The sequence below is a fragment of the Orbicella faveolata genome, unplaced genomic scaffold (genome assembly GCF_042242905.1).
Source record: "Orbicella faveolata isolate gen_17 unplaced genomic scaffold, um_ofav_v1 contig_1, whole genome shotgun sequence".
Lineage (NCBI taxonomy): Eukaryota > Metazoa > Cnidaria > Anthozoa > Scleractinia > Merulinidae > Orbicella > Orbicella faveolata.
This window is the reverse complement of record NW_028301536.1, coordinates 24,355,724-24,383,434: the sequence shown is the minus strand read 5'-3', so window position 1 is coordinate 24,383,434 and position 27,711 is coordinate 24,355,724. Positions and strand designations below refer to the sequence as shown.

The window sequence follows — 27,711 nt, the reverse complement described above, 5'->3', positions numbered from 1 at the left end:
AGCTGTGGGGGAGTTTTTGCGAGAATTGAAGAAACCACTGGGGAAGGAGAAGGCTTGGGAAGGGTGGGTGCTTGTGGCCTGTAATCTCCTTTGGCGGCCATCTTGAATATGAAAATCACGTGCTCAAACTGCGAAACATATTATGGTCCATAAGACTCATTTCCATTTTCCTTCTATATTCTTGCTCCATTGTAAAGCTGAGTGAACTCGTTTCCCGCCGTTAGACTAACATACATTCTTCCGAACGTTTCCGTCGATTACCTCCTCTATAACAGAGAAACGTCCCTGACATTTCCAGCTTATTAATGGTGGTATAAGACTATCAGTTCATGTTATGTGAAACAAAGTATTTCGAGCGCATGCGGTCACGACAGCCAACAGTCTCTTGGAAATAGTGGTGGATTTCATGTTCAGTTGAGGTTTTGGTTTTACAGTGGAACGTTCGTAAGCTGGGAAAGTAAGCAGTTTGCATGGTGAAAATTATGGCGGTTATAACCCGTCGAAACAGTTAAAGCCGCCATCTTTACGGCCAGCTCAGCAGTGCGAAGCGAAAGTTGTTACAGGACTTCGTGGATCGTGGATGGGCTCAAACAAGAAGTTTTCATTCTGCTACACTTGAGAAATCTCATGCAAACGCTTATATTTTAGCTTATTTGGTCTTTATAAGACCTATTTCCAGAATCGTGAGGAGGAATATATACAAGAACGACGCAAAATGTTTTGGAAATTCGACTTGCACCCTAGCTCTGCTATAGATACTATGTTAACAAGAGAGGTGAGTCTGTCTGTATGCATGCGTTTTCACTCAGTCATATATAGGCGTTTCGAGTTAACCTAAACGATTGCCTCTGAATTTTATCCCAAACGAAATATGTTTAAATTCAATTACCAGGACTGCACTTTGAGCGAAATATTGGATGAAGATGACGTTCTGCAAGAGACGAAATCACAAAATAGAAAGTTGGTGGACTTGTAAGTAGAAATTTCTGGTCGTCTAAAAAATTATGTTGATTTCCAAGTCAGTAACGTTTCAATATAGTAACATTGACCGCTATTAACAGGCCAAAGATCTCGCTATGTTTTTGTAGAGAGTGTTTGAGTAAGCCTCGTATAAGCCTATATTTTAATTTTCCAGTCAATACGTTTTTCGTTCAGCCAAAACTCCTTAAAGTCGTTTTTAGACAGTCATACATTTGGAAGGAATCAAATGAAAAATAAATTGTTCGCCTCGGAAAACCATACCACTGTAGATTAACTTCATCAGGGGAGGAGGAAGGGAAATCATAGCTAATTTGGTTAAGAGGAAATTGGGAAGTTTGCGTGATATTGATTGCAAACGTTTCAACAAGCTTACATCCCTACATTGACGCAAGAAATCGTAAGCAAATTTAAACTACCCTGCATTAAAATCGTCCTCGATCACACCTCTCTCGGTGGCTTAAAGATTAACTCTATCCCAGATGTTAGTTATACAATGTGCGTACTTGGTATGTCCAGTGCTATTTGTGGTATGATTTGTGGAGAAATGCTTTTTTGGGGGGGGCTTCAGGTGATTTGTACCTAAATGATGCGTGCCTGTTTGCATTAAAATGCCCCATTTATAATGAATCTTTCTTTTTTGTTGTTTTTGAATGTCCCTGAGGTCTTGATTTGCATCCCTCCCATAACATTGTAACCAACTTCAATTTGCTTCACTTGGATTCTTTGCTAGTGATGATGGACACCACATCGAACAAAATTAAAACAACTCACAGTGCATGTTCATACATATCTTGCATACGATTTGTTAATCTTCAAATTACAACGACACTGTCACAGTAGCGATCAAAGAGGAGGGTTTATTCCTGAGAAACTTATCAGAGGTAGTTTAGTGTTGCAAAAATGGTTTGGCCGATCTTTAGAAGCAATTTTACATCTGAGTAACATAAGATAACATGATAACAATATTGCATGGTCAAACACTCAGCACAGTGAAGTCAAATGCAAACAAATTCAAAAGCACATCTAAAAGTGTCTGAGTATACTATTACAATACACATAAACATACAGAAGAAATGTTGCATGCGAAAGGCTTCCTTGTACTTAGGCTTCTATTATGGATATTATGGATTATATTATGGGTATGGATAAATTATCTGTGAAAACCATTTTCACATGTAGCCTCTTTTCTAATGAAATGCAATGGTCTCTGAAAATGAGGCAGCAGTAGATGTCCTGTTGATATTAGAACAGTTTTTATTATCCAGTTGAGTTAAATCTGAAACTTATAATTACTCAGGGGAGAGGGAGAGGGTCTGTTACAGATAGGACTTTTTTTTACTTTCTTTCAGTGAGAGGGGAGGGGGACAGGAGGTGCTTATTATCAGAATGTTTCTATAATACAAGGAGAAGAATAGAAGAATGATTTTTTTGTATATATATTATGGAAATTTGAACTCGATCAACTTTTGATGTCACAAAATCTTACAACAGTACAGATATAGGTCCACATGTTTAAGAAAGAGGAGATCAAGCTGTTTGGAAGGTAATTTGTTTACACTGGAAGTACATGATTTATTCATTAATTTTTGGCTTGATTTCTCAGTTTTATTAGACCAGAGATCTTAGAGGAACTAGTAAACCTAGTTCTACAACCACCAGATGAAAGTAAAGAGGAATGTCTCAAATACAAGTGAGTCAGGGCACTGTGTGATATGTGTGAAGATATATCAGGACTTTGCTGTTTTTCCATCACCCCCTGGGGGTATTGGATAACAGGGCACTTTGACTAATTTCTACAGTGTTACTGTTGGTAGGCAGTGTTAAGGGTTATTTATGCAGACCATGTAGTGCATCCCTGAGGGAAATTAATTATTAGTGATAAGAGTTCATGACATGCATGGATGAGGATCTGGTATATAAACAGAGATTAGAACTAGTTTGATGTATATTCTTGATTTCTGCAGATCCCAGTTTCAAATTTGTTTTGTCAAACTAGATATATGAAGTTCTAGATGAGGTATATGCCTGCCAGATAGAGCAGTTTAAGGTTGCACACGCCGGTGTGCACTCTGGCAACTCAACTCTTGAAGTGCCTCTCTCCTCTCCATAGTATGAATGGTTACCAGTAGACGACCTAATGAAAAGCTTGTCTAACCTGGCGGAGTGGCCGTACACTTGTTTCTTCATGCTCTATATAAACTGGGATAACCTCTGACAGTGCAAGTTAAATTTATGTGGAATAAAGCATGACCGCTATTTTCTTTGTCACCTTTCCAAGCTGTGTACCCTAATGTGATGCAAACTTGTTCTTTGCTTCAGACATCCCAACATGGCTTGTGAAGTGTTAACAGCAGACGTATACGCAATAATTGACAAGCTAACAAACAATGAGGTATATGTCAGTGCTATGCCAAGCTGAATTGGGCTTGGTTTTTACACAGGAGTATATTTATGTATCAAAGGGTAAAACACAATTATATTTAAATTTCTTTGCAGCCTTGTGATTTTCTCAGATATGTGCTCCATTCTGAGAGTTACCAGTTATTATCGAGATTGCCTCTGAGAGTGCTCTGATTGCGTCCTGTTTTGGCATTCCCTGATGGGTGGGAGCTTCATTCTATGATCCTTATCCTCATTCTGTCCTTTATATCCTGCAAGTTTCATTTTCACGTTATCTCAGTTCAAAGATAAGTGACAAACCATGGAAGATTGCCTTTCATGGAACTCTCAGGCCACTAGTCATTGTTGAAGTATCTATAACTTTAGTGAGTCACATCTGAGGTCTGCACTGATTCCTAGATTACTACAATAGTTTTTTTCCTGCATCTAAACATTTTCATCTACTATGGCAGTCAACAAGGGTCACATTTAACATTGGCAAAAGTATCATAGGTTCACCAATGTAACACAGATCTGTTTAGTTCAAGCACAGTGGTGTGGCTGTTAGCTTCTGCAACATTTGTCTGATAAATGTTATGAAGACCCTATTTACAGTTCTTCCACCATGTTGTTCTTATTACAGGATCTACTCAACAAAATTTGGTCATTTATGGAATCTGAACCCCCCCTTAATCCTCTGCTAGCAAGGTGAGAAACTGCTTACTCCAAAGCTACTAAATACTTTCCAGTTGCTATTATTACTGTGTCTTTCGGTAAGGTGCAATCTTAATTACAGTGACAGTCAACAAATCTTGAAAAAAGCAGCAAACAAAGTGGATCAAAACGAACCATTGACAACCCACAGACATAATTTTTGAGCCAGCTGTTAAACTTGATTTTTGTTTCCTAAGAGCTCCAGTAGGATGATTGCTGGTGGTTAAAAATGCAATAATATTATTGATGATTGAGGATGTGTTATGGAAAGGTGGGGTGACTGTGATTTCTGTTGCATGAAACTTCAAGGAGTTTTGCTATCCCTGTTGGATAAGATGCTAATCAACAATAATTTATTATCATTTACACAATAAACATTGGAACTAACCTACCCATATTTTATGGCACAATGGAGAAAAAGATTGTGACTCATTTGCAAGACTCAAACCCTTAAGAAAACAATGAATTCAAAATAACTTACAAATTTCAAGGGCCCCATTTTGAAAAATGCTTATGATCAGTGCTATACAATTGCAAACCCTATAAAGTCCCATATAGAATAAATAAATATTCTTTTGCTAAAATTTACTCAGAAGCTCTTGTGAAAAGGTAAGTTTTAAGGTTTAAGTGTTATCAGATTTAACTACTCATACCTATTTTTAACATCAAGTCTCTTTCTTTCAGTTTTTTCAGTAAAGTTATGGGCGTTCTTATAAGTAGGAAAACATCTTTGGTAAGTATGTTTGTAACTTCTGTGTAAAAAATAAAAAAAAATTGTTTTGTTATTCATTTGGTTCAGAGGTTTCCAATGTTATTTTTTGTAGATGTTAGAGTACTTAAAAAGTAAAGAAGATTTTGTCAATGCCATTGTGAAACACCTTGGGACATCTGCCGTCATGGACTTACTCCTTCGGTTAATTACCAGCGTGGAGTCTCCACAACTGCGGCAAGACTTACTTGAGGTAAAGCTCACTATTTGTAATTCCCTTGCTTTTATTTTGACATTGCACTTAAATTTTGAACTGGGCTTTTGAGTGACCCATTCAACTTATGCTACTTTTTCCAATCTTATAGAAATGATATTGATGTCATTTGTGCATCTATAAGTTTTACATGTAAACAGACACTTTCATAATGAAATCTGCTTATTGAACATTCCTAATATTTGTTCTGTTTAACAAATTGATATCAGCTTTTCATGCATCTGTCCTGTTATTGACAATGAATTTCGTCATAACATTGTCAAAGTTGCTGTGGATCGACAGGACAGAGGCATGAAAAACTGATGCCAATTTGTTTTTTAGGGTAACAAATTGTCAAGAATTGTCCGCTCTTGCTCGTTGACGCATCGCATAAATTATAAATTCATGTGTCTGTCTGCATATTGACAACAAAAATTATTAGCCAATAACTGTGTGAGAATTTCTGCAGTTATCATAAAATTAGTGTTTTGCAGTGTGTTTACGTTATTATTCTTTGTATTGCAGTGGTTAAATGGTCAAAAACTAGTGGAGAGTTTGGTCTCTTTAATTGACCCTGAAATTGATGAAGAGGTTAGTTCACTATCCTTTTCTTTTGTTCTCATCAGGAAATGGCTTCTTAAATAAGTGTTAACTTCTTTTAATTAATTAATTTATTTGTTTATTAATTAATTTATTAAATTCATGTAATTTGGGTGAGTTAACAGGTGTTACACTTGTTATTATTTTCTATCTTCTGTATCATTTATCTGACTGGTATTCCTTGCCTCTTTTTGGACTGACTGCACTTTGGAAAAATTTGAAACTGTTCTTATGTGAAGTGAAACCAAACTCCAACAGAGCTACTTTGATTTGTTTCTGCAGAGAAGCTGCAATGCTGCACAAAGCCTGTGTGATGTAATCCGTCTCAGTAGAGATCACATGTCACAACTCCAAGAGAATGCTGATCAAGATCCTTTGCTAGATGCAGTTCAAAGGTATTATTATGTTTAATTGAGTTGACTAATTCCCTCTCGTTTGTTCCAATTTTGGGGATTGGACTGAAGTCCTAAGCCTGATGTTGCATAATTTCTTATGGCAGTTTCTGTGTTACAAAACAACTAGAAGTACATGTAATGCTGCTCCCACTTGCAGATTATTCTAATGAGTTGCAGCTACCAGGCGTGTTCCCATTTAATTTTGTTATTCTCCTGGGTGAAGAGAGGTGCAGTGATTAGTTAGTTGTCTCACCCTAGAACACACCACAGTGACACCAGCCAGGTGACATACATGTAAACCAAGGCCTTTCAATCCAGAGTTCAACATGCTAATTAGGTGGCTCCACTACTTCTGGTCTCAATGTGAAAATTACTGTCCTAGCAGGGGTTTCATTAACGTTTTCAGCAGGAGGGTGACTGGTTTTTACAGGCAGGCTAAACCATTAGAACTGAACTTCTTTGTAAGAAAAACTTACCACTAGATGGTCAAATTAGCCAGGAAAAATTGTCCCCACGGCCAATCAATTTGCCCGGTGCCTGCCCCTTGATGTAACCCCTTTCTTAGATGTAGAAAACCTTTGGGAAAACCTTTAATTAAAGAGCCTCTAACCTCTTACCCTGAATAGTCTCCTAAACTTGTCAAAGCAGGCTGTCAGTTTTGCTTAATTATATTGATTTGCAATTGTTCAATGTTGCTTTCTGTTTCTGTTTAGGAGAGAGACAGTGTCAGAGTTATTAGATCATATGCTTCATGATGCTCAACTTCATCCCGATGTAGCACTCGTCAATGGAATCTCTGTTCTACTCACACTGTTGGAAGTCAGGAAAGGAAGGTGTGATTTTATCTTTTTTCACACTTGTAAGCTGCTTGTTTCTTTTGCTCAAGGCAAAAATTGTAACCTGGCTTTTGCACATGATATTTTTGCTGCCATTAAAATCACATCTGTTATTAACCAATGATTTATTGTTTTTCCCATAGTGGAGAGGGAGAAGAACCAATGACTCCCTTGGATGCAGAAAGACTTGCACAAGGTAGAGAAAAAAATTTAGTCTTCCTTTAAGTGTTCTGTTTATAAAAGAAATTTTACGAGGGTTGAAAAATACATGTAAGTTTAGCATTTGATTTCATTTTATTATAATTTTTATTAATAAATTGTATGGATCAGTTTCAGTTTCTACCTAGTCCTGAAACTGAAAACTTGACAAAAGAATGATTTCTTATCAAACTTACCTAAACTACACTTTTTACATTTTTCATTAAAGGTTTTCTTTTCCTGAATTTAGCAAGGTATTCTGTTATGTTTTACAGGTGTTAGTGCTACATTAGCTGCTTTAACTCCACGACTCAAAGACTTCCATCAGCTTCTGGTGGATCCACCTCCAGTAAGCCATGACCTTTTTGTCTTTAATATGTTATTAATCATTGTTGAATGATTAAGAGCCATTTTGTGAACCATTTACTGCTCTGTGGTCCTGTTTCTTTGTATGTGGTACATTGATCTCTGCTAAAAATGTTCAAATGGACCCAGGATGACCAGAAAAATCTGGCTGAATTCAAAAGGTGGCTGTGTTACAGGGTTGCTCAGAGATCAGAACTTGCTTTTTTTTAAAATCAAATAATGGGGGTTGGGGCAGGGGGGCAGGGGGCAAGTGCTGCACTAAAAAACTTTAAATGTTTTCTTGCAAGCTGGTGTTAACCGTCTTTCATTGTTTTTGTTTCCTTGTCAGATGAAGCCAATGCTAACGACAATAGGAACTCTAGACCCTCCCCTTGGCAATGCTCGTCTTCAAGCCTCCAAGTTGATTGCTGCCATATTAGCCACTAATAGTGATACAATAAATGCTGAACTAGCTAACTTAGGAACTCTTCAAGTTTTATGGGTAGGTATCCAAATCAAAATACAATTTACAAGAGAGGCATTGCATTATATGTCATGGATGGCTTCATTTCAGTTTAGTAAGCTCTAAAATTTCTAGTGTTGATCTCTCTTCCCCAAATCTAACATCTGTGTTACTTTGTTCCAAACATTTTTATTTTTCAACCTAACAAAATGGTTATTACATCAAGTACACAGTAAATGTAATTCAAAATCTCTGAACAGCTTCACCATGTGCTCTAGTACAAAAAATACATTGTAGTACTTTTTAGTAGTACAGCTCCAATCTACTTTCCCCCCTCCATTTTACCATTGCTGTTACCAGTACTATAAATTACCCAAATAAATGTTTGGCGATTTGTTTGGTGATGTTTGGCATTTGCCATTATTCCTATGTAGGATTATTAGTGTTGTTTTTGATACTGTTGTTTTTGACACTCATAAATTGATTTTCTAAATCAATCTTATGCAGAGCTATTAGTTTTGAAAGAGCTTACATGTATTCTCAACTAGTTTTGAAACAGCCTTCTGTTTTTACCAGAGGCCAGGATCATGCAAGTCTGCTGACATTTTGTTTTAAATTTGATTTACAGGAGTTATTTTTCAAGTATTCATGGAATAATTTTCTCCATACTCAAGTGGAGAAGTGTATAACCACAGTTTTAAACAATCCCCCAACTGAAGAAGATGGTGAACAGTCTACTCCTTTAGTCGATGTTGTAAGTTTCCCCTAGACACTTTGCTTAAATTGTAGCTGAGGTTTCTTTAGGATTGTGTCTGTTAAACTGCATGTGTTACTAGCTAGTGGAACTGATCATGTTTTGTATTATTGAGTGTATCGTTTTTCTGTTTTTTTTTTTGTACACAGTTATTTAAAGATTGTCAAATTATACAAAGGATACTCCAGGAATGGGATGATCTTGATTCAGAAACGTAAGTGGGAAGGTTCCAAATATTGCTAAGTATTTTCAGCTCCTAACAATATCAGAAGGCCGCACTGGTTGTCATTGTTGGAACTCTCATCTTCTGTAAAATTGAATCAGCAAGGCTATACAGTCCAGCATTATTGTCTGACTTTCTTTTCAATACAAATAAAGGTCCCTGTGGTCAGTGGAAAAGAGGGGTAACATTTTCAATAAATTGGGAACATGGGCAAATATAAAATGTTTAGACTTCTGAGTGATTGGAGACCTCACAAATTATTTTTAGAATGATTCATAGCCCTTGATGTTCATTGCAGGCCTGTGTTCCTAAATACGAACTGTGATGCAAATACCCAATCTATGGCCATATGTTACTTATTTGCCAAAAAAAAAAATGTGGTGGAATTGAAAACTGTCTTCTTGTTTTGCTATCTAGAGGGCTGACCAGCAAACGGAAAGGATACATGGGCCATTTGACAAATGTGGCAAACAGTATTGTTCAAAGTGTAGAGAAAGGCAAAAACAAAGCTGCTCTTGATGCAACATTTTCTGGTGAGTATTAAATACATACTTGTTATGCAACATTTCCATCAATTGGTATACAAACACCTTAGTCAATGGTTTAATGCATTAATACATAGAGGACATTACATGGCCTCGTGGCAATACAAAATTTCTCTCACACTGTTGAAGAACATTTCACAAGTGAGCACAGCAAACGAGAGAAATATTTTTTTAACACAAGAAGGGAAATTTCATATCTCCAAGTGGCAATGTAATGTTCTATTTATTGTTTAAACACCAATGAAATCCCAACCCATTTCACTTTGGTTTTGAAAGGTGCCATTTATTAATATGTAACCATAGTAACAGTGATCTTTTCACATGTGAAGATAACATGTAATTTCCACGTGTGAAGATACTACGATTATCAGTTGAGTAAGGCATGAGGGAAGTTTGGTTACGAAGTTTTGGCCTTAAAATTATGGTGTTGTCACGGGTAACTTACCTCGTTTCCATTGGTAACAATTTCAACAGCCATTGGTTGCCTGTCGTGTCGCCTACAATTTTGCGCAGTTTGCTGCCAATGACGTCAAAGGCCGACAAGTTACCAATAGATACGGAGCCAGTTGCCCGTGACGACAACAAGATTTTTACATGAAAACTTGGTGACCAAACTTTCGTCTCGCCTGACTCAACTGATAATCATAGTATAATGTTTTTGTGCGAAAGCTCACTTGTTATTTCATTGGTTATCATCATCAGCACTCCATGTAGCCCCCAGTGGGGCATAGGACTGCTTTTTATATAAATCACAGCTTGTTGAAAGCAAGTCCTTAACTTATTAAAGACTTGTTTATTCTCCTTTGGATGGCAAATCAGCCTTTTAAAAACTCGCTATTTTGATTGGGGTCCACAGTGGCATGGCAGCCTTAGCGCAAAATGCTCTGACATGATTTGAAGTTTTAACAAAATTGAGGGCTGATGGATTGCCACTTGAAAGCTGTGATCAACTAAAATTAATGTCTGATTGAATGCAGCATTTCCTTGACTCATGGCAATGATTCACCTGTTTCCTAAAGACACAGTTCACATGTTGAACTGCTGGATGCACAATCCAGACCAGACTACATGAGCATGGACAACTGTGCCTGAAGTCCTGTGTTACTGGTAACTGGTATTAGGTCAGTTACAGCCATTCCATTTTGTTATTGTTAAAATTTCAGACTTGCCAGAGAATGTTCGTGAAAGATGGAATGCATTTGTGAGTGGAAAGTTAGCAGATGTCAACAAACAAAACTTATCTGAACTGGTGAGTTGCAAAACATGGAAAAACAAAATGAGAGTGAGGCTGGGTTAACTACCTGCAATCATGGACAAAAGTCTTTGGACAAAATATGCACATTTGGTGCTTTTCTACACATGCCAGGCGTGAATACATATACACCTGCCTAGCCTCTCTTCCCTCTCCACATACATAGTACCTGCAATTTCTCTTGAGGTTCAACATTGTATTGGGAGAGGGAACAGCGACTCGTTTTAACAGGATAGCAGTGCTTTTCTTAACTTCAGTTGTAAAACACAGATAATTTGTTTTAGTATAACCCAACTAGTGGACTAATGCAAATCCTGCATTCTAATTGGCTACGCTACTAGAGGACTATTAGTAATAGTCCTCGAGTAGCGAAATTGGCACAATTGAGCGTGACGCTTTCTTTCGTTTTATTCCCAAATAAATATTTCTTCAACTTGCATTTGCTAACTTTATTGTTGCCTTTTCTGTCCAACTAGTTGGGTGATACTAAAACAATTAGACCCTTTGCCCTCAAGGGCCATGGGTCAATAGCTCATTCGGCTTGGCTTCATGGGCTATTGACCCGTGGCCCTTGTGGGCTATGGGTCTAATTGTTAAGTATTACATCAGTGTCCCAAGGACTTTGGTTCACGATTGAAGTACTGTTTTTATACAGTACAATTTACCTTAAATTTACAAAAGCATGTATAATGTGCCCTTTGTAAAAACTGCTGAGTTAACTTTTTATGATTACGTAAACATTACTGGTAAGTTACTATTTTTTGTCTAAAGCTGTCTATTCTTCATCATTTTTAGGTTGGTCATCATTTTCAGTCTTCTTCAGATGATGAAGATGACTTCAAGCCTATCTCCTTCTTGCATACAGAGAGCTCACTTCAACAGGTATAAAATACAATGAAACCAAACTTTCTTCACACCTTACTCAACTGATAATTGTAGGAGTTAAACAGTTTTCATTGTGAACTTGCAATAATTATTGTTAAAGGGGCCATCAAAAATCTATTTCATTTGTCCCTTTATTCCTGCCCAATATGATATTTATTTTACAGGATCTTGCACGGTCCAGGGGAAACATTTTATAATACTGTATTATTGTATTGTAACATTGTACTTGAAATGTTGCCTGGACAATAATAGAAAGTTAACTGATTGTTGCTTCACCTGTAGGCATTTTCACGGTATCAAGTGCAACAGATAACAACAGAATTCATGGACACATTTGGCCTTGATGAAGATGAGTTTCAAGAACCAGATGACTCAATTAGGTTAGTATTTTCCTTCAATAGTGGTTTGCAAAATTGTGCATCAAAGATTGACTTACTATTTCTGAGTTGACATTGTCTAATATCCTATTACCTTTCTGTGAACTCTGTTGCAGTGGGCCATTTGACAGAATTGGAGACCTCAGTTTTAGGATGAATGCCCATGAGGATAATGTATGTTTGGGTCATTCTTTAGTGTTATTACTGCAATTGAGAGCTTATTTTGGAATTTTTGTATCACATAATTATGTTAATATTTTATCTTGTTTTATTTATCTTGTCCATTGGATCCCATGTAGTTGATTTACCGAGAGCTTGATTCCTCTTTTCTGTACAGCCCAACACTGCCCTATTTGAGGCTTGTTGTAATGAGAAAATTCAACAATTTGACGACAGTGGAAGTGATGAAGAAGTAAGTGCTAATTCCAGAGTTATTCATCATTTGCCAATGAACTAGCTTTGAATTATATCCCACTTGCATGTTGATGCCCTTGAAAGTCCAATTTCACAATGGCAAGTAACTGAAAGTGTTGTTTTCTAAATATAAGAGTGGCCCAAAGCATCACTTAATCCATAGTTTCTTAGCACATGGTGGAAAATTGAGTTATTAGATGTATGAGTATTATAAAAAAATGTTTATTTTTAAATAGGTTGTATCAGTTGATGAGGTCAGATGTAGTTATCTGTATCTATTACATACATGTTGGTGTTTAACAGAATAGTTGAAAGTGTGATGTTGTTTTTGTTTAAACAAACTACATTGTATCCTTATAATTAATATTATGATAACAAATACTTTGTTAAATCAGCATGTCAGGGCCGATGAAATGAAACTTTTATTCCTTCTTTTAGGATATTTGGGAGGAAAAGGAACTCACATTTTCATCCATTGCAGAATCAAGGCAAAGGTTTGTAAAGTAATGCAAGTTGTTTCACCTCACAGTATAATTATATATCGGTACTCATATTAATTACATAGCTTCATTACTGGGAATGCAAACATGATTCCTAACTTTAACTTTTACTTTAGTACCCTGTCACCTGAAGGAGAAAGTGACAGTGAGAGTAGCGAAAGTGATGATGATCTGGAGTCACCTGGTGGTAAAGCCCCCAATGTCCCATATAAGAATGGCAGCAGCCCCCAGGGATCTCCAGTAAAGCAACCTCCTCCAGCTGCAGACAACAAAATGGAAGTAGATCCTACAGATGGTATGTAATGATTAATTATAGTCCCTTACAGGGTGCTGAGGGCTGTCATTAAGGGCTGTAACCCATAACACCTGTTATGGCTGAGTATGCTTGATTTTCCCTTGATGCAACTGGAGAAATTGCCTGTTGTTGATAGGATTCACCCACAGTGTAACAAGTTTACTGCAGCTGTGGGTAACATGGCTACAGGTGAAAATGCACAAGGTCTCATTCATGTAAATTTTACTGATCGTGACAATAATGATATCTAAAGTTGATGCCAGTTGGAGATGAAACAATTTTTTAGTTAACTAGTTAGTAACTTATTTTAACATTTTGCTGGGTAAAGTATCCTGATATTTGTCATACATTCAGCAACATTCAGTCTTGCCATCCATGTTACAATTGAATAGAACAGATTTTCTTATTTGGTGAAACCATTTTTTAACATAGCCTGGAAGTCTGCAGTAATAACAGTTACCATTGTTGAGTAATATTCTGAGATAATTATTACAAGGCACATTTGAAAATGTTCTCTTGAATGTACATGGTAGAAATATTTATTTATTTTGTCAATGATCCTTTAAATTCACTGAGAAAGTAAAGAATAATGACAAGTTGCATAGTTACAGGTAGTCGAGGTGAACTGTAGAAAATTAACTAATAAAAGAAGTTTTGTGTGGAGGTTTAAAATGGTTGTCATGGCAGTGCATAACATCAAAACCAGATTTAAAGCAAAACATATGTTTGATTTGTTTTCCAGCATGGTCCCTTGCATTTGAACCAGAGGAAGTAGCAGTAGATGAAGCCGTGTCTATGGATGCATCAGATGTTGGCTGGGGAGAGACTCCTGCAGCAACAACAGACACAGGATGGGCCACATTTGATAGTTTTACTGACATAAGAATGGCTCCCAGCAGGTTTGTACATTGTCTTTCAAATTGGCACGTAATAAGTACCCTTGACTACTTGGGTCTTGAACAAGCTGTTGTGATACTACATGTGGCTTTTAAGAAAAGCGTATTGAAAATAATTTTTTATCCCTTGACAGAATTATGTAGTTCTAGAAGTGTGGAATATTTGCCTTTTATTTTGTGTGCAAGTATAATTAACTCATCCAACACTGTCTTATTAACTGTCCTTGGTGGACATAATTTTAGCATTTTGCTTCTTCATACATACCAAAAAACATCAATTTTTCCGTGCTCTCAACTTGACTGTGCTGACTTGTGTTATCATCAGTCAACCATCAGAGGACGCAGGGGATCCTCCAGTTGCCATGGAAACAGAGCCATCACCTCCTGCTTCACAAGCTGGAGCAGCATACAGTGAGTGAACTACTGTATTTTCATCCGTGTGTTAAGAATAATTTTTGATTTTGTTGCTTGGGCCTAAGAGGAACTATTACTGACACAAGGTCTTCACCTCTTTATCATTTCACTTGAATGCATAATATTACGTTGTTGTCTCTTTACGTGAAATGTTCCTCTAGTGCTCTTGGTGTGACAATTGTCATAACTTGGTCATTGTTAATTAGAGTGACCGATCAGTTTTGTAGTAGATCCGTTCAAGGTTGTAGGATCAAACCTTCCAAAGTCAGCAATTTCTTTAACTTCTTTGCTTCCAGCTAACACTTGCTCTTTTGTTGTTTTCTTGTAGTTGTCAAGGATAAGTCCAACCCAGACAAACAGGATGAGTCAAGGTATGCGTTGAAGCTCTAACAAATTTCTGATTGATTTTATGTTAAGTGAGGGCAAGAAGGTTGCTAAGTGGCCTATAATTATTTCAGAAGTGGGGGAGGAGGTGGGGGGCATTTAAGACAGAAGCATATTCTTCCATTGCTAGCTAGTTGTTTCTGTCTGCCTTTCTTTTTGTCCATTTGCCAACCATGCAACTTTTCACCCCCTTGAATAGAACACAGGGCCTGGTATCCAGTGCCGAGGCTCTTGGAGTAGCTACCGAAACTGAAGGCAAATCTACAGACAAGGCAAAGCACTCACCTGTGGTTGATAGAGCAGCACTGTACAGGTTAGCAAGGTGTTGTAATAATAATAATAATAATAATAATAATAATAATAATAATAATAATAATAATAATAATAATAATAATAATAATAATAATAATAATAATTGATATTTATTGCATTAAAGAAAAACAAAAGTTACCTGGCTTTTCTTGCTGGTACATTTTCAAAATTACTTTCAGTCTAACAAGTTCTCTTTGAGGCAGTGACATAGGCTGGTAGCTGTGGCTGTTATAGAGCTCTACAGCTCTTTATTTGGACATTGTTTAAAACCTCTTAAATGTGTTATCCAGCAATTAATGTGCAAGACTGACAAGTGTCAAATCTTAAGAACTATACGATGAATCAGCAGGAATTTGTAAACTTTTGGCGTGGTATTTTACAGTCTAGCTTGATGTTGTAACCACTGGGGTTGCCAGTGCCACCGAATTTTTTTCTTCTTTTGACTGAAATACTTGTGCTGGCGACTAAATCTTAACACTTGGGAGCCAGCTGGCCCCAAGGTTTTTTCCTGAAAGTCAAGCTCTGTTGTAGTAAGTATAATAACACTCAATTCTGCCAAGCTGAGAGGTGTACTGTTCATTTATATGCAGGTGTGAGGGTCGAGCAAGTGACAGTTCAGCTCCATTAGCAACAGATGATAGTGACGATGATATCTCAGATGATGAAACACCTAGTGTGAGATGTGAGGAGGCATTTTCAAGGTGAGATAAACATAAATTTATTTGGTAGTAGTTGACAAAGAATCACAGGAGAGTTGCATAAAGCCTGGGTTTAGTTCATCAATTTCATTAGTTTTCATCATTAGTTCAACTGACTGTAGTTGTTTCAAATGTGTGGCCCCACAAGCCAATGAAATTTATTGCATTTAATGCAGGCTAAAATGACATGAAAGGTGCTAATAAATAAGTCTTATTCCTCTTGATAGGGGAAGGTTAGTTTTAACCCAAACTCAAAACACCGCAATAACAAAACAAATCAAGTTATGAGCTATTGTTTGTCAATAACATTGTCAGTTATGTCACTCAGTCCACTCCACTTTCCTAGAGATGAAGATGTGCAAACCCATAGAATGGTTGAAAGGAAGCCTGCATGATGCAAAGATATTGATGACTTTTATCTTGCAAACACCTTGACACAGTATAAACACGTCACATATTAAATTCTTTTGACTCCCATTAGGTTGACAGACATAGGTGTAACGGAAGGAGAGTCTGCAGATAGTGGAGTTATGGTGAGTTTATGCCTTTAACTAATCGAGACGTGGAACATGACATGCTAAATTGACAAATCACAGCATATATAGTAACTGAGAGACAATAGTTATTATTACAGAATATTGTACACTAAATTATTAGGATGTACTAAAGCTGAACTGTGTGCTCTTGAAGAGTATTAGCTCTTGGAGGCAGAGTGTCACCTGAAACATTGCTTGAGTGTAGTTGTCTTATAAGAATATAGAATTGTTTTACTTGGACCTTAATTTTCTGGGCTATTTGGCTTTTTAAAATAAGACCTTTTGTGTCTGTTTTTGTAGCCCTTGAATAATGTTCACAAAGATACAATGTCGAGTACAAAAATGGATAATGGCCCTGTGGACTTCACTAAAGAACCGGGAAATCAGGGCTTAACAAAGAAAACTAAATTGGATCAAGATACAAGGTAACTGGTCCAGATTTATGATGATAAGTTGACAATTGTAGTATTTTCACAAGATCACCATTGACATTGGTTGTGTTCTTGGTAACTGTAACTACCAGTAATTCCTCTGATTAATAGCATGTGAGGTTACTTGTATGGTCTACTTCCTTCAATTCTTTTTAGGTGGGATATTAGAATGATGGTAAACAAACCAAGGGCACCATAGTTACATGTACTTGAGTCTTTATGCATCTAATGGAGCTAAAACTATATCAGTGGCTTGCAAATTGTATGTGTTCCTGCATGTCACATCTTGGCTGATTTATTGAACCAATTCACATAAAAATATGTAGCCTATTGCTAAAATAGTGTACAATCAATTTGATGTACCGGTATTCAGATTCCATGACCAAAGGTTAATTTTGAAAGAAACTGTTGTTCTGCACCAGCATGCATGTGAGACTTTGCTAGTTATCAAGTTGAAGTTGATAAAGTATATTAACCACTGTAGTGAGTTTGCAAGGTTGATGTTTCAATCACTAACCCTTCATCAGAGTAAAGTGAGGGATTCTCGGTTGTGTGCATGTTTATACAGTGGAGAAGGAAGTTATTTTGTAGAGAGTGGTGAGAAATGGTGTGGCATTCTCTAAGAGTTCACTGTGATGGCCATCTGGTCCACTGTTGAGAGGAGGTTAATCAGCAAGAGTACTCTTTGTGTTGTGCCACTAGCCAACCAGTGAGAACAAATGTCACATTGTGCTGTATTTCTCATTTTTTAGCACCTTTTTTCATTGTTTCAGGTCACCCTTAAAGGAGTTAGTGGAATCACAGACAAGTCTAGTAAATGGACCAGGCTAGATTTGCTGATTTGTAGCCAATGTTTTTTGTTTGTAATGTTGTTAAATTTGTATGTTATAGATGATGATCTGTGTAAAATATTTTAATAATTACTTGGCCTGCTGAAAGTGGAAATCCCTTACTCAGCAGGCTGGTTTATTGTTGAACAAGTGTAGTATTCTCGACACAGTGTACGCTGGAATATCTTTGTATATGAAGAGTTTTTCTTTAGTCATAAAGAATTGGCATGAGTCAGTTAATGTTGTATGAGCATAGCTCGCAGGCTCTTATACGCTGCACTTAAGCAAAGCAAAGCTGCAAGGCACGAGTCTCTTCACCCACCAACTTGTCTCTCGCGGCTCTGCCTTTGCTTGCGCCGCAACACACAGGAGCCTGCTTACGGGCTAGTGTGAGCATAGACAAGAAACACTTGCAATGCATCTACTGTATATTCTGCAAAATTGCCTTATCTGAGGTGTAGTGTAACAGGCAAACAGACATTCACTTTCACACACTACAAGTATGTTGACTTGAACTACATCAATTTAAACTAGAGTTGAAAGTGATGCTCAGTTGAACTTGCATTGAATTGCAGCCAGTTTGTTTATTTTTCTTTTGTTCGTGGTTGGACTGTTTCGCTGTTCACTCACTTTTCATAAAGTTAGGAACTGGGGTTGGTGTAGTTTTATGAATGTAACACTAATAGTACAGCCTATTTACTGGGGAGTTGTAAATTTGAAAGTAGCATCAGAATTCACTCAATGGGGTTCCTGGTGACGTTTTGTTATGAAATTGAAGACAAAAAAATTGAATTATCACTGAAGCTAGCCGTTCATAGTGAAGTGCAGATGTTGAAATGCATCTTCGAGATACTGAATTTCTAAAACACTTGTCTTTTATTGAAGGACAAATATTGTTGTAATGACGAGGACAAGTAAAGTGATGTACATAGAACAGGTTTTTTTTTTAATCCTTGAAAGATCTTTTCATGGTAGAATTTCTTTCAGGTCTTTCTGTTTTAGATTTCTTACAAAGTTCATTCAGAATTCATTTGGTATGACTACAAACTCAGCATATCAAGCATCCTTCCATGGTTCATCACGTTGTTCTTGCTATTTTGACAGGATTCAAACTACTCCTGGAAACTCCTGGATTTTTGAAAGGTTTTTCCTGGGCCCTAGAAAATGCTGTGAAAATTCAATTTTGGCATCAACTCCTGGAAAACTCCTTGAATTTATCTATTAATGTTAGTTGGAGATTTTTTCACAAAAAAAGCGAATAAGAAAGTTATGAAAAGATTTCTTTACATACACTTTGACTGAGTAACTTGTGTCAAAGAAATTGAAGTGAAATTCCCAACTTTGGGTCCTTTTTTTGTTTTTGTTTATACCATTGAAAACTCCTGGAATGATAGTATGAACCCTGTTTTTATAACTGTTTTGCCTGATGCAATAGCAACTCACTGGAAGATTAACTTGAAAAATCTCCAGTTTAAGGCTTAACATTAGATGAACTCTATAACTGGTACTCGTAGCTCTTGCAGTGCAGTGCAGTGCAACTGCATTGTGCAAAGAAAGTCATGTCTGATAGACCAGGGTGAGTCAATTTTTCATTCAGGTTAGTGGATTCTATCGTTTGTTTTCCCAATAATATTATCAAGAAGACATTTTCAGTAAGGAACAAGTGCGAAGTAAGAAATAATATTTTGGGAGCCTCTGAGAATGACTTATGGGCTAGTGCATCAGAAAATTGGTTTTCTTTGCACACTGAGCTTGGATCTTTTCCTTGTGTCTGCCAATTTACATACTTTTACTCGAGAGTTCTGATTGGCTGATTTCACTTGACATAGACATTTCTGATAATATTGAATGCTTGATTTCTGTGATTGTCGTCATACCATAATTATTCATTAGAAGACCACTTAGAAGTTCAAACGCTTTCTGAACTGTCAGTGCATGTACAAAAAAGCTGTAACCAGAAAGGACCTTCTTGAGGAAAAAGTCATTTCAGCACTTTGTAGTCATAACTTGGGTCTGTTGCCCCTTGAATAAAATTCACCTTGTGAAATATTTGTGTCCCTTAAGTATGGAATCAAACTTGCCTGAGGAAACAGTCCGTACGTTGTTGTTAACCTTGAGTGCATGTTATTTGTTCAGTTGGACCAACTGGTTGGTCAAACACGATTTTGCATTCCTATCCCCAATATCCCTGTAAAAGTTAAGCTCAATTTCCACCGCCCAGTCTATGCGAGTTCGGAAGAGGTGCACAGGCTTCTTTTTCGAGCAGTGGCTGGTCATCAAGCCTATATAAAATTCTAATGGAGAGAAATGAAAAGAGGGGCAACCAACTACTTTGTCAAAGGTGGATGGTAAGTTTTGGACTAACAAGTCTGACAAGGCAAAGTGCACTACCTTCAAGGATGCTCCTTTCTTTCCAGACATTTACTGGCCAGATAATATTAAACCGTTTCATTTCATTTCCAGCTGAAATTATCAGAATTTGTCACTTTAAGGAAGGAACCCTAGACTCTTAGAAGCCTGATGTCCTTAGTATTTCTCAATGTATCTGGCATTATTAGCCACCAAGCAGTGAAGCCTGGAAAACCACTTTAACACTAAATAGTTACACTTGATTTGGGCCAAGAGGGAGGCATGCTACTTGTGTGGTGTTACTTGAATGTTGTGGCGTGATCCATCACGATTGCAGTTATTGTGTAGTTTTATTCACAATGTGCTGGTTGATTATAAAGCAGAGAAAACTACTACATTTGAAAATGAATATCAAAAGCATAAAACTACTACAACTGATAAATAAACATAAGAGAGCATTGTATTTTCTACAACTTAAAAATATGGAAATCTGCACCTTATAAATTATTATAATTATCAATTGCTGTCATTATTTTATACCTTCTAGAACAAAACTGGAGAGACTAGCGTGTTTCCTCTTCATCAGACAACACAGATCAAATCACACTTCACATAAGTCTGACTATAATTCACATAATTATATTAAAACAGATGTTCCCATTTCTGTTTGTCTCATTCATAAAGAAAAAGTGCCTATGGTCTTGCTCCATAACTAGAATCATTGCCAAGTCGAGGAAATTTTCACAATTCCATAATTCACTGAAGTGAGTGTGAATAGTGGTGGATATTAACCAAGCCACAAGAAAGCTGCTTGACTCTCCAGAGATTTATAGACTGGATTACAACCTCTGTTCAGGAAAGGAGCCTGTACTCCTCTTCCAAATGAGGAGGAACAAGGCTGGACTTGAAAGAGCAGTGTAAATTATGCTGAGGGGAGTTCATCAACATGGAAACCAACCTTTACAAAAGACACTTCTGTGGGGGTTGGTTTCCTTTGAATAACCATATTAATTTTCTCTTGGAGATAATCTGATATGATCTTCTGCTCCCCCCCTGCTTTCTTCCTCAACAAAATAGAATACCTTACTGCTATTTTGAGGTACAGTGGAATCCCAATTTTTCAAACCTACCAATCATTCTAATATTTTTTTTTTCCTCCATAAGTTTATTTTGCAAATGGGTTATGACAAAATTACCCCTGATTTTTCCAATTTCCGTTGGCCTAGGTAGTTCGAAAAATTGGATTCACTAATTCTCTTTTTCTTTAGAATGTTTTTTTTTTAAATGTAACTTTATGGTGTACCTTATAAAATATTGCTACTTTCTCCTTAGTACATGCTTAAATCAAAACACTGAAAGTGAGTACAATTTAATTGCAAATAAATTTTCACAAATCACCCTGTTTTCCAGTTGCTTTTAAAACAAAATTTACTCTCCTAAAAAAAAAATGTACATTAAGGTACGATTATATTTGTAAGCTTGTAAAAAATTCCCACATTTGTATGCATTTCCAGGATGATCCTAGTTCCTTTTCCATTTTAACAATACCATTGTTACATCTTCATTGCTGCACCTTTCAACAACACATGAACTCAAAAGTTATAAACTCAACTACCAACGAGCTGCTCTCATACATGATTAACTTACAACAACATCCAACACCTAAAGGACATAGCCTCTTGATGCCAGCTGAAATAAACTTCCCTTTCTGGAGACCTTGGCCAAGATAAATATTGACAGCAGTGTAAAATAATTTGTACGATAAGTTATAACTTCTGAGTTTGCATGTTCAATATGAAGGCACAGTAAGATTTCTTCATCTGTTTAGACTCCCAGTGTGCAGGTCATGATCCATTTTCAATTTTGATAATCCTATTAACGACGTCATCATAGACAAGTGGCCCTGCATCCAAACCCCAAATGAAGTCCAAATGTTCCCATGCTTTAATGTATTTGTTATACCACTTGTTAGGAAGCTTTTGCATTAAAATCTTCACATCGTCAGGGTCTGCTAGCCAATCATTTCCTCCCCAGTAAAGTGCAACAGGTACGCTGACAGCTGATGCATTGTACTGTGGAACAGTGGTCTAGAAGAAATCAATGGCAATTATCAAAATTAATGTGCTTCAAGAAAAGGAGAAGAGAGGTAGCCCTGAGTTCAGCTAACAGCAACTGACACTAAAGAGAAGATGCCTTTAGTCATGTGTTATGAATGCAATTTGAAGAATGACTACCCAAGCTGACAGAATAAAATCTAGGCTGTTAAAGCCAACCAGGATTCCCGTAAAAAGATATCAATGGCAAGGACCAAATTATTTGTAGAAACTGATCCTGCTGGATACAAAATAACAGGATAAGTGCTGCCAAGAGAGATGTTTGTAAAAGTGTGATCTCAACACTTACATTGCCATAATGTTCCTTGTTCTTCTCAGGACTGCCATAGTCATACATTTGGAACTTCTTGGACTTGTACAACTATACAGTGAAACAAGCACAAGAAGGAGAAATTCATTTTTGACACCACCACCTCCACTACCCAGCAGACATACAAATCTTACATACATGTAAACAATTCGCATCTACAGTACAGTCATATAAAATTTAATGAAATTAAAGACAAAGGCCAGCCTATACAGTGGGAGACTGTGCAGTGACAACATTCTGCATTCCTGGGAAAGACATCTTACTCTCACAAAGCATCCATATCCCCACCAAGGAATATTGATATGTTAGTTTAAAGCCATTTTCCATCCAGTGTCGAAAGTAACCAGGCATCTACTTTGGTGTTGGTTTTGGTTTTCATTTTACTATGGTTTGAGATTGGCCAAGTTGTCTAATTGGTAAGCAATTGATTCTGGTCTTGGTTTCATGACACTCAATTGAAAACCACTACTAACTTTTCAATTACACAATTATGCTGGGAGATTAACCAACAGTCAGTCATCATCCCATCATGATCAGCTGAGAAAGGGAGGTAGCTTGATCTCATTATGTCTAGTCACATTACACTACATAATACTGTTGGACACCTCTAATTCAAACTTGATTTTTCTAATTCCCCATTATTTCAAACTCAAACTCATTTCCTTTGGATTTGCCCTTGTTGTTTGAGTCATTTACTATTGGCTTTTTTGAACTCCATGCTATTTCAACTGATTTCTGTTTTCCTTTCCCTGAAATCAACCCAGCCTGTTTATTTTTTGGTACTGACCCCAATTGTTCGAAGACTGGATCACACCATATCCACCAGATAAACTGCTATCCAGCAGATAAGTGTTAACAAAACAAACCATGCTATCCGTTGGATAGTGACTTATCCAGTGGATAGCATTATCCAACTTTTGAACAACCTGGGCCTGACCATGTACTAATTGAGTTGAAAAATAAGCAAAATCATGGTGTCAGATCAGACCAGGTTGGAAAAAAGCTGGAAAACTAGAAGTTATTACAATAGGCTAAAATCTTGTGCTGTAAATGAAGTTTCTCCTTAGGTGTTCTCTTCCAACCCTTCAGACCCATGGTCAACAAAGAAATATATTCCATCATGTTGATAATTTACATATTATTACTAAGTTAAACTTGAAAACAAAAATGTCTGAGTCATACCTGAGCAAAGTGTGCCATATTCTTCACTGATGTCCCAGCAGGAGTATGAGCTATATACACAGGAAGTCGGGTCTACAGAGACATATGTTACCATGGTCATTCCTTTGCTTTGGGAAATACAAAGAGATTGCACTTCTTGATCTGGCAACAAAACAAAAGAGTGCCAGATAGGAACTACATGTACATGTTAGCAGCAATAACTTACCATGTTTAACTGCGGGACATCAAATCCAGATATAAGAAATATCACACTGGAACAAAACACTCGTAGATCATCTGGCCCGCAAACATGTGTTGCCATCCAATGCAAAATTTCATCAGAGGGAAGGAAGTCGCGTACTCCAAATATTTTGAAAATATCCTACAAACAACAGCAACAACAGAGTGAAAAATAATTCATATTCATCTTATAGCATCTTTGTTTTAGTTTCAATTCACTAAACACAGACATGGCCCAACAATGATTTCTATTAATTTCCAAAGCCAAGTACCTCTACAAGGGTGGTATTCAAGCTCATGCTAGAGAGAATAAAAGTGGGCTCAAAAACTCTACAAGTCTTGTAACCAAATGATTTTGCCTTCAGTTAGCTGTATGTATCTTGAGCTATTAACAAGTAAAAATCCTTTAGCACTAAACCTCTGCTTCATGAGGAGAACATTTGAAGATGAATTCGTAAAAATATGATATACACCTCAAGTTCTGGAAGGTAATCTGACAGATACTTCAGTGGGCTCTTCATGTTACCCAAGTAAGCAACAGGTCCCAGAGCAAACACAGCCTTTATTTTGCTAGCCAAAAGCTGATTTCTTGACAACTCTGCAAAAGCCATAAGGCTTCCTTGTGAATGGCCAGCGTAGTATAGCGATGACTGCCCTGTTTTCTTGAGAATGAAGTTAACCATAGCTGGGAGCTCATATTTGGCCATTTCATCCCAGCTAAAAATTAAAGCGATAAAGAAAAACATTGTCCATCAAATAAATATGTCAGGGAGTATCAGTATGCATGAGAGGTTTTACTAATATCACAGATAGAATGGTTTCCAACTGAGAGTCGAAAGTAACATCAGGCAATTTCTTTGGTTTGGGTTTTGGTTTTACTATGGTTTGAGGTTGGCTGAGTAGGCTAATTGGTGAGCCCTGGGGGGTGGGGGGGGGGGTACTCCCTCATATGGGCTATATAGGTACAGTATGTGCAGTTCCGTAGGGTATGGTTTTTCAGCTGTTTTGGTCATAAATAGGGCATTGATTTTAGCTGATTCTGGCCATTTTGGTCATAAATAGGGTATGGTTTTTGCACTTTAACCTTGATATGGTGACTTTTTCATCATTATCAAAAAGAAAATCAACAAAAGCCCTTCACAAATTATGTTTACCGTAATTTAACATTGGCCTCAACTAGGGAACTAATTATAACGCAGCTCTGAAACAGGGTTTTGATTTAAGGTTTAGGTCATAAACAGGGTTTTGAATTTTTGATCAGGTCATAAATAGGGTAGGGAATATCACAGATTTTGGTCATAAATAGGGTAAGGGTTTTGGGAAGCGGGCTGCACACCCCCACCCGATTTTTCTGAGAGTACCCCCCCTTCCCCCCGGTTGGCGAGTGACTGGTTTGGTTTTGGTTTTACGAAACTCAATTCAAAACTGCTCTAATGCAGCGCTATTTGTTAACTTTAAAAGGCATCACTGACAACAAAAATTTAAAATAAGTTGTAATATTCTGATAGGACACTTCTGTTTCTTGTATGGTATTTACACAAACTTCGGGCCAAAACTGCCAACTAAACTGCCAACCAAAACTGCACACTAATAAGGGGCTGACGAAGTTCTAATTTTTTCGACATTATTTACTTCAGAGAAAGTAGGTAATAAATTTACAATTAATTTTGCCCTCTGTGCAATGCTAGACCATAAGTAGAAGGTTATCCTCCAGCATTTGACAGGTTGCCCCAAAAGTTTATCAGTGCAAGTGTAAACATGTTTGTGAGGCCAGGTGATTCTCTCCGCATACTGAAGGAGTTCCCTACAATGTAAGTCTCCCTTGACTCTCACCCATTTAAGACAAAAGTAGGGACAACTAGGCACAAGTCTGTCTAGATCCCAGTTATACCTGGCAAACTGTCAAAGGAAATTTTACCTAAAATCCCAGAATGCATCTGAATCCACTGAGAGATTGACATGGTGTAAACCATAGGTATTTCCACGAACATTGCCAAGCCACACATCAAATCCTTTATCAGCAAGAATAAAACCAAAGCTCTCATTTGGTAAATTTGACACCCAGTCAGAAGAGGAAGACAGGAGCCCATGCTGAACCAGAATAACCGGTTTAGGACCAGCAGAGTAACTTTGTTGTCGTCCATGAGGAATTCTCTGAATGTTGATTATGTAACCATCTTCTGTGATTACATTATATTGTTCAGCAGGGTAGCCATTGTATGAAATCAACTCAGTCTGAAAAAAAATATGAGTAAATGCATCCATTTAGTCTTCAAAGAGTGGCAGATTAATAGCCTGACCAATGTTGGACATCTCTCTCAGCTCTTCAAAAATGTTTCAGTTGTTTTTCACTTTCAGTTGTTGAAAACTGAACTTTTTAACAACTAAAGCACAAATTATATTTAATAATCACATTGCCCTCCAAATTACTGACAGTGGAAAGTGATAAACTCGATATTTTATACTCCAAGTCTTCAGAACGTTGGCAAGATCAAGCGCTGTGCTAAAGCTTGATTTTTCGACGTTTATCACGTGCTGAAGCTGAAAGTTTAAGCTTACTTCCTCGTCATTTTAACTGATCTACACAGTCAGCGACAGGGTTTATTTCCGATAATCTTATATCTTACTATCCCAAGTGGCTCAACCAGTTTATTTATTGTACTTCCTAACCCTTGACAAAATAGTGGATATCATTCAAGCCTACTTCCAAAACTTGGACTTCATTGACTTGGCAAACGGATGACATAAACAACACTTACTACGTTCATATTTTCTTCTGGAAGAGGTACGAAGGCGCAAATCCCACTCCACAATGATACAGTTAGTACACAAAACACTGCTCCCGCAACACGATGCATATCAAGGCCTGGATTGAAGAAAGATGCGACAAGAGAGTGCTCAAAACCGAAAGAAAACGCAAGCGTATTCAAGCCCGATCTCGGCACAGTGTTTAACGGTCAAACCAGGTCCGATTTCAAAGCGACACAGATCGATCACCAGAAAATGCTGTTGGAAGAGACAGCCAGACTACGTCTTCGTCTACGCGCCAAACAACGTCTACGTCTTACGCTCTTGGAAGCAGCGAGCGATCTGAACTGCCACCGTCTGGATCCAATGTAAATATTCATGTACGATCGATCGCTCGTCATGTGACCTCACAAAATAAGACTCTTGCGGGGGCGTAACGAGGGCATGACATGGGCGTACCTTGACGAATCTCCCGACTCGGTCGACGGGAACGACTGATGAGATATTATCGCTAATTTATCTCTGAGCGTCAATGTTAGAGATAACAGTAACGTATTTAGAGATCCCGCTTTCTTTTGTTGAAAAAGGTATGACCCGAATGGTTAAAGGAACCTGTGTGTCTTTGAGGCTTTTACTGACCCTAGGCTTCCAGATTATCCAGTGACTATCCAAGATTACTGGGGAAAGCGCTCAAGTGCTTGCACTTTAACTTTCGCAATTCTACACAATTCCCAGCCTATTTCTAATGACCGTGATTTGGGTTACTTTTTACCTATGCAACACCTATAAAGAGGGGGGTGAATAAGTTTTCGGATCGACGCATTTGACCTTAAAAAAGCGCACGGATTGTGGATTTTTGCGGCAAATAGAGCGGATTCGCGGATTTTGAAAACACAGCGGATCATGTATCAGCTGTGAATTTTGGCGCGGATTCCGGATTGTGCCTGTCTTGTTGCTCGGACCTTGGGTACTAAACGAAATTTGGATCAGACATCTTTCTTCAGCCTTGGTCGGTATGTTAATGAGTTCATCCGAATTATTTCTTTTTTCGAACGAAGCTCAATTAAACTCAGGTGTGAGGCCCAGTTCAGACGTCGTGCTTCTGCCGTGCCGAACTAAATTGCAATTTGGTTCGACTGTAGCACGGCAGGAAATCAACTCTGATTCAGA

The 27,711-nt window shown here is 37.5% G+C and overlaps 2 protein-coding genes across 2 annotated transcripts; one reads left to right on the top strand and one right to left on the bottom strand.

Moving 5' to 3' along the window:
• The first annotated feature begins 141 nt into the window (after window positions 1-141).
• Window positions 142-19,666, top strand: LOC110066496 (serine/threonine-protein phosphatase 6 regulatory subunit 3-like). The gene is made up of 31 exons (XM_020773727.2): window positions 142-775; window positions 893-972; window positions 2,585-2,671; window positions 3,301-3,373; window positions 4,004-4,068; window positions 4,759-4,807; window positions 4,899-5,036; window positions 5,562-5,627; window positions 5,919-6,031; window positions 6,745-6,864; window positions 7,011-7,063; window positions 7,341-7,414; window positions 7,760-7,912; window positions 8,502-8,627; window positions 8,777-8,841; window positions 9,268-9,383; window positions 10,559-10,644; window positions 11,443-11,529; window positions 11,815-11,912; window positions 12,026-12,083; window positions 12,247-12,321; window positions 12,762-12,817; window positions 12,940-13,118; window positions 13,861-14,017; window positions 14,340-14,425; window positions 14,757-14,799; window positions 15,012-15,125; window positions 15,715-15,825; window positions 16,304-16,355; window positions 16,659-16,783; window positions 17,563-19,666. The coding sequence occupies exons 1-31, from the start codon at window positions 716-718 to the stop codon at window positions 17,618-17,620; spliced, it is 2,823 nt and encodes a 940-aa protein (XP_020629386.1). The 5' UTR covers window positions 142-715; the 3' UTR covers window positions 17,621-19,666.
• Window positions 19,667-20,299: 633 nt separating this feature from the next.
• Window positions 20,300-26,933, bottom strand: LOC110066497 (lysosomal acid lipase/cholesteryl ester hydrolase-like). The gene is made up of 7 exons (XM_020773728.2): window positions 26,553-26,933; window positions 25,712-26,028; window positions 24,267-24,510; window positions 23,780-23,935; window positions 23,575-23,646; window positions 22,372-22,443; window positions 20,300-22,055 (listed from the first exon to the last, which is right to left on the bottom strand). Exons 1-7 carry the CDS (start codon window positions 26,649-26,651, stop codon window positions 21,813-21,815), a joined length of 1,203 nt encoding a protein of 400 aa, XP_020629387.1. The 5' UTR covers window positions 26,652-26,933; the 3' UTR covers window positions 20,300-21,812.
• Window positions 26,934-27,711: the final 778 nt, after the last annotated feature.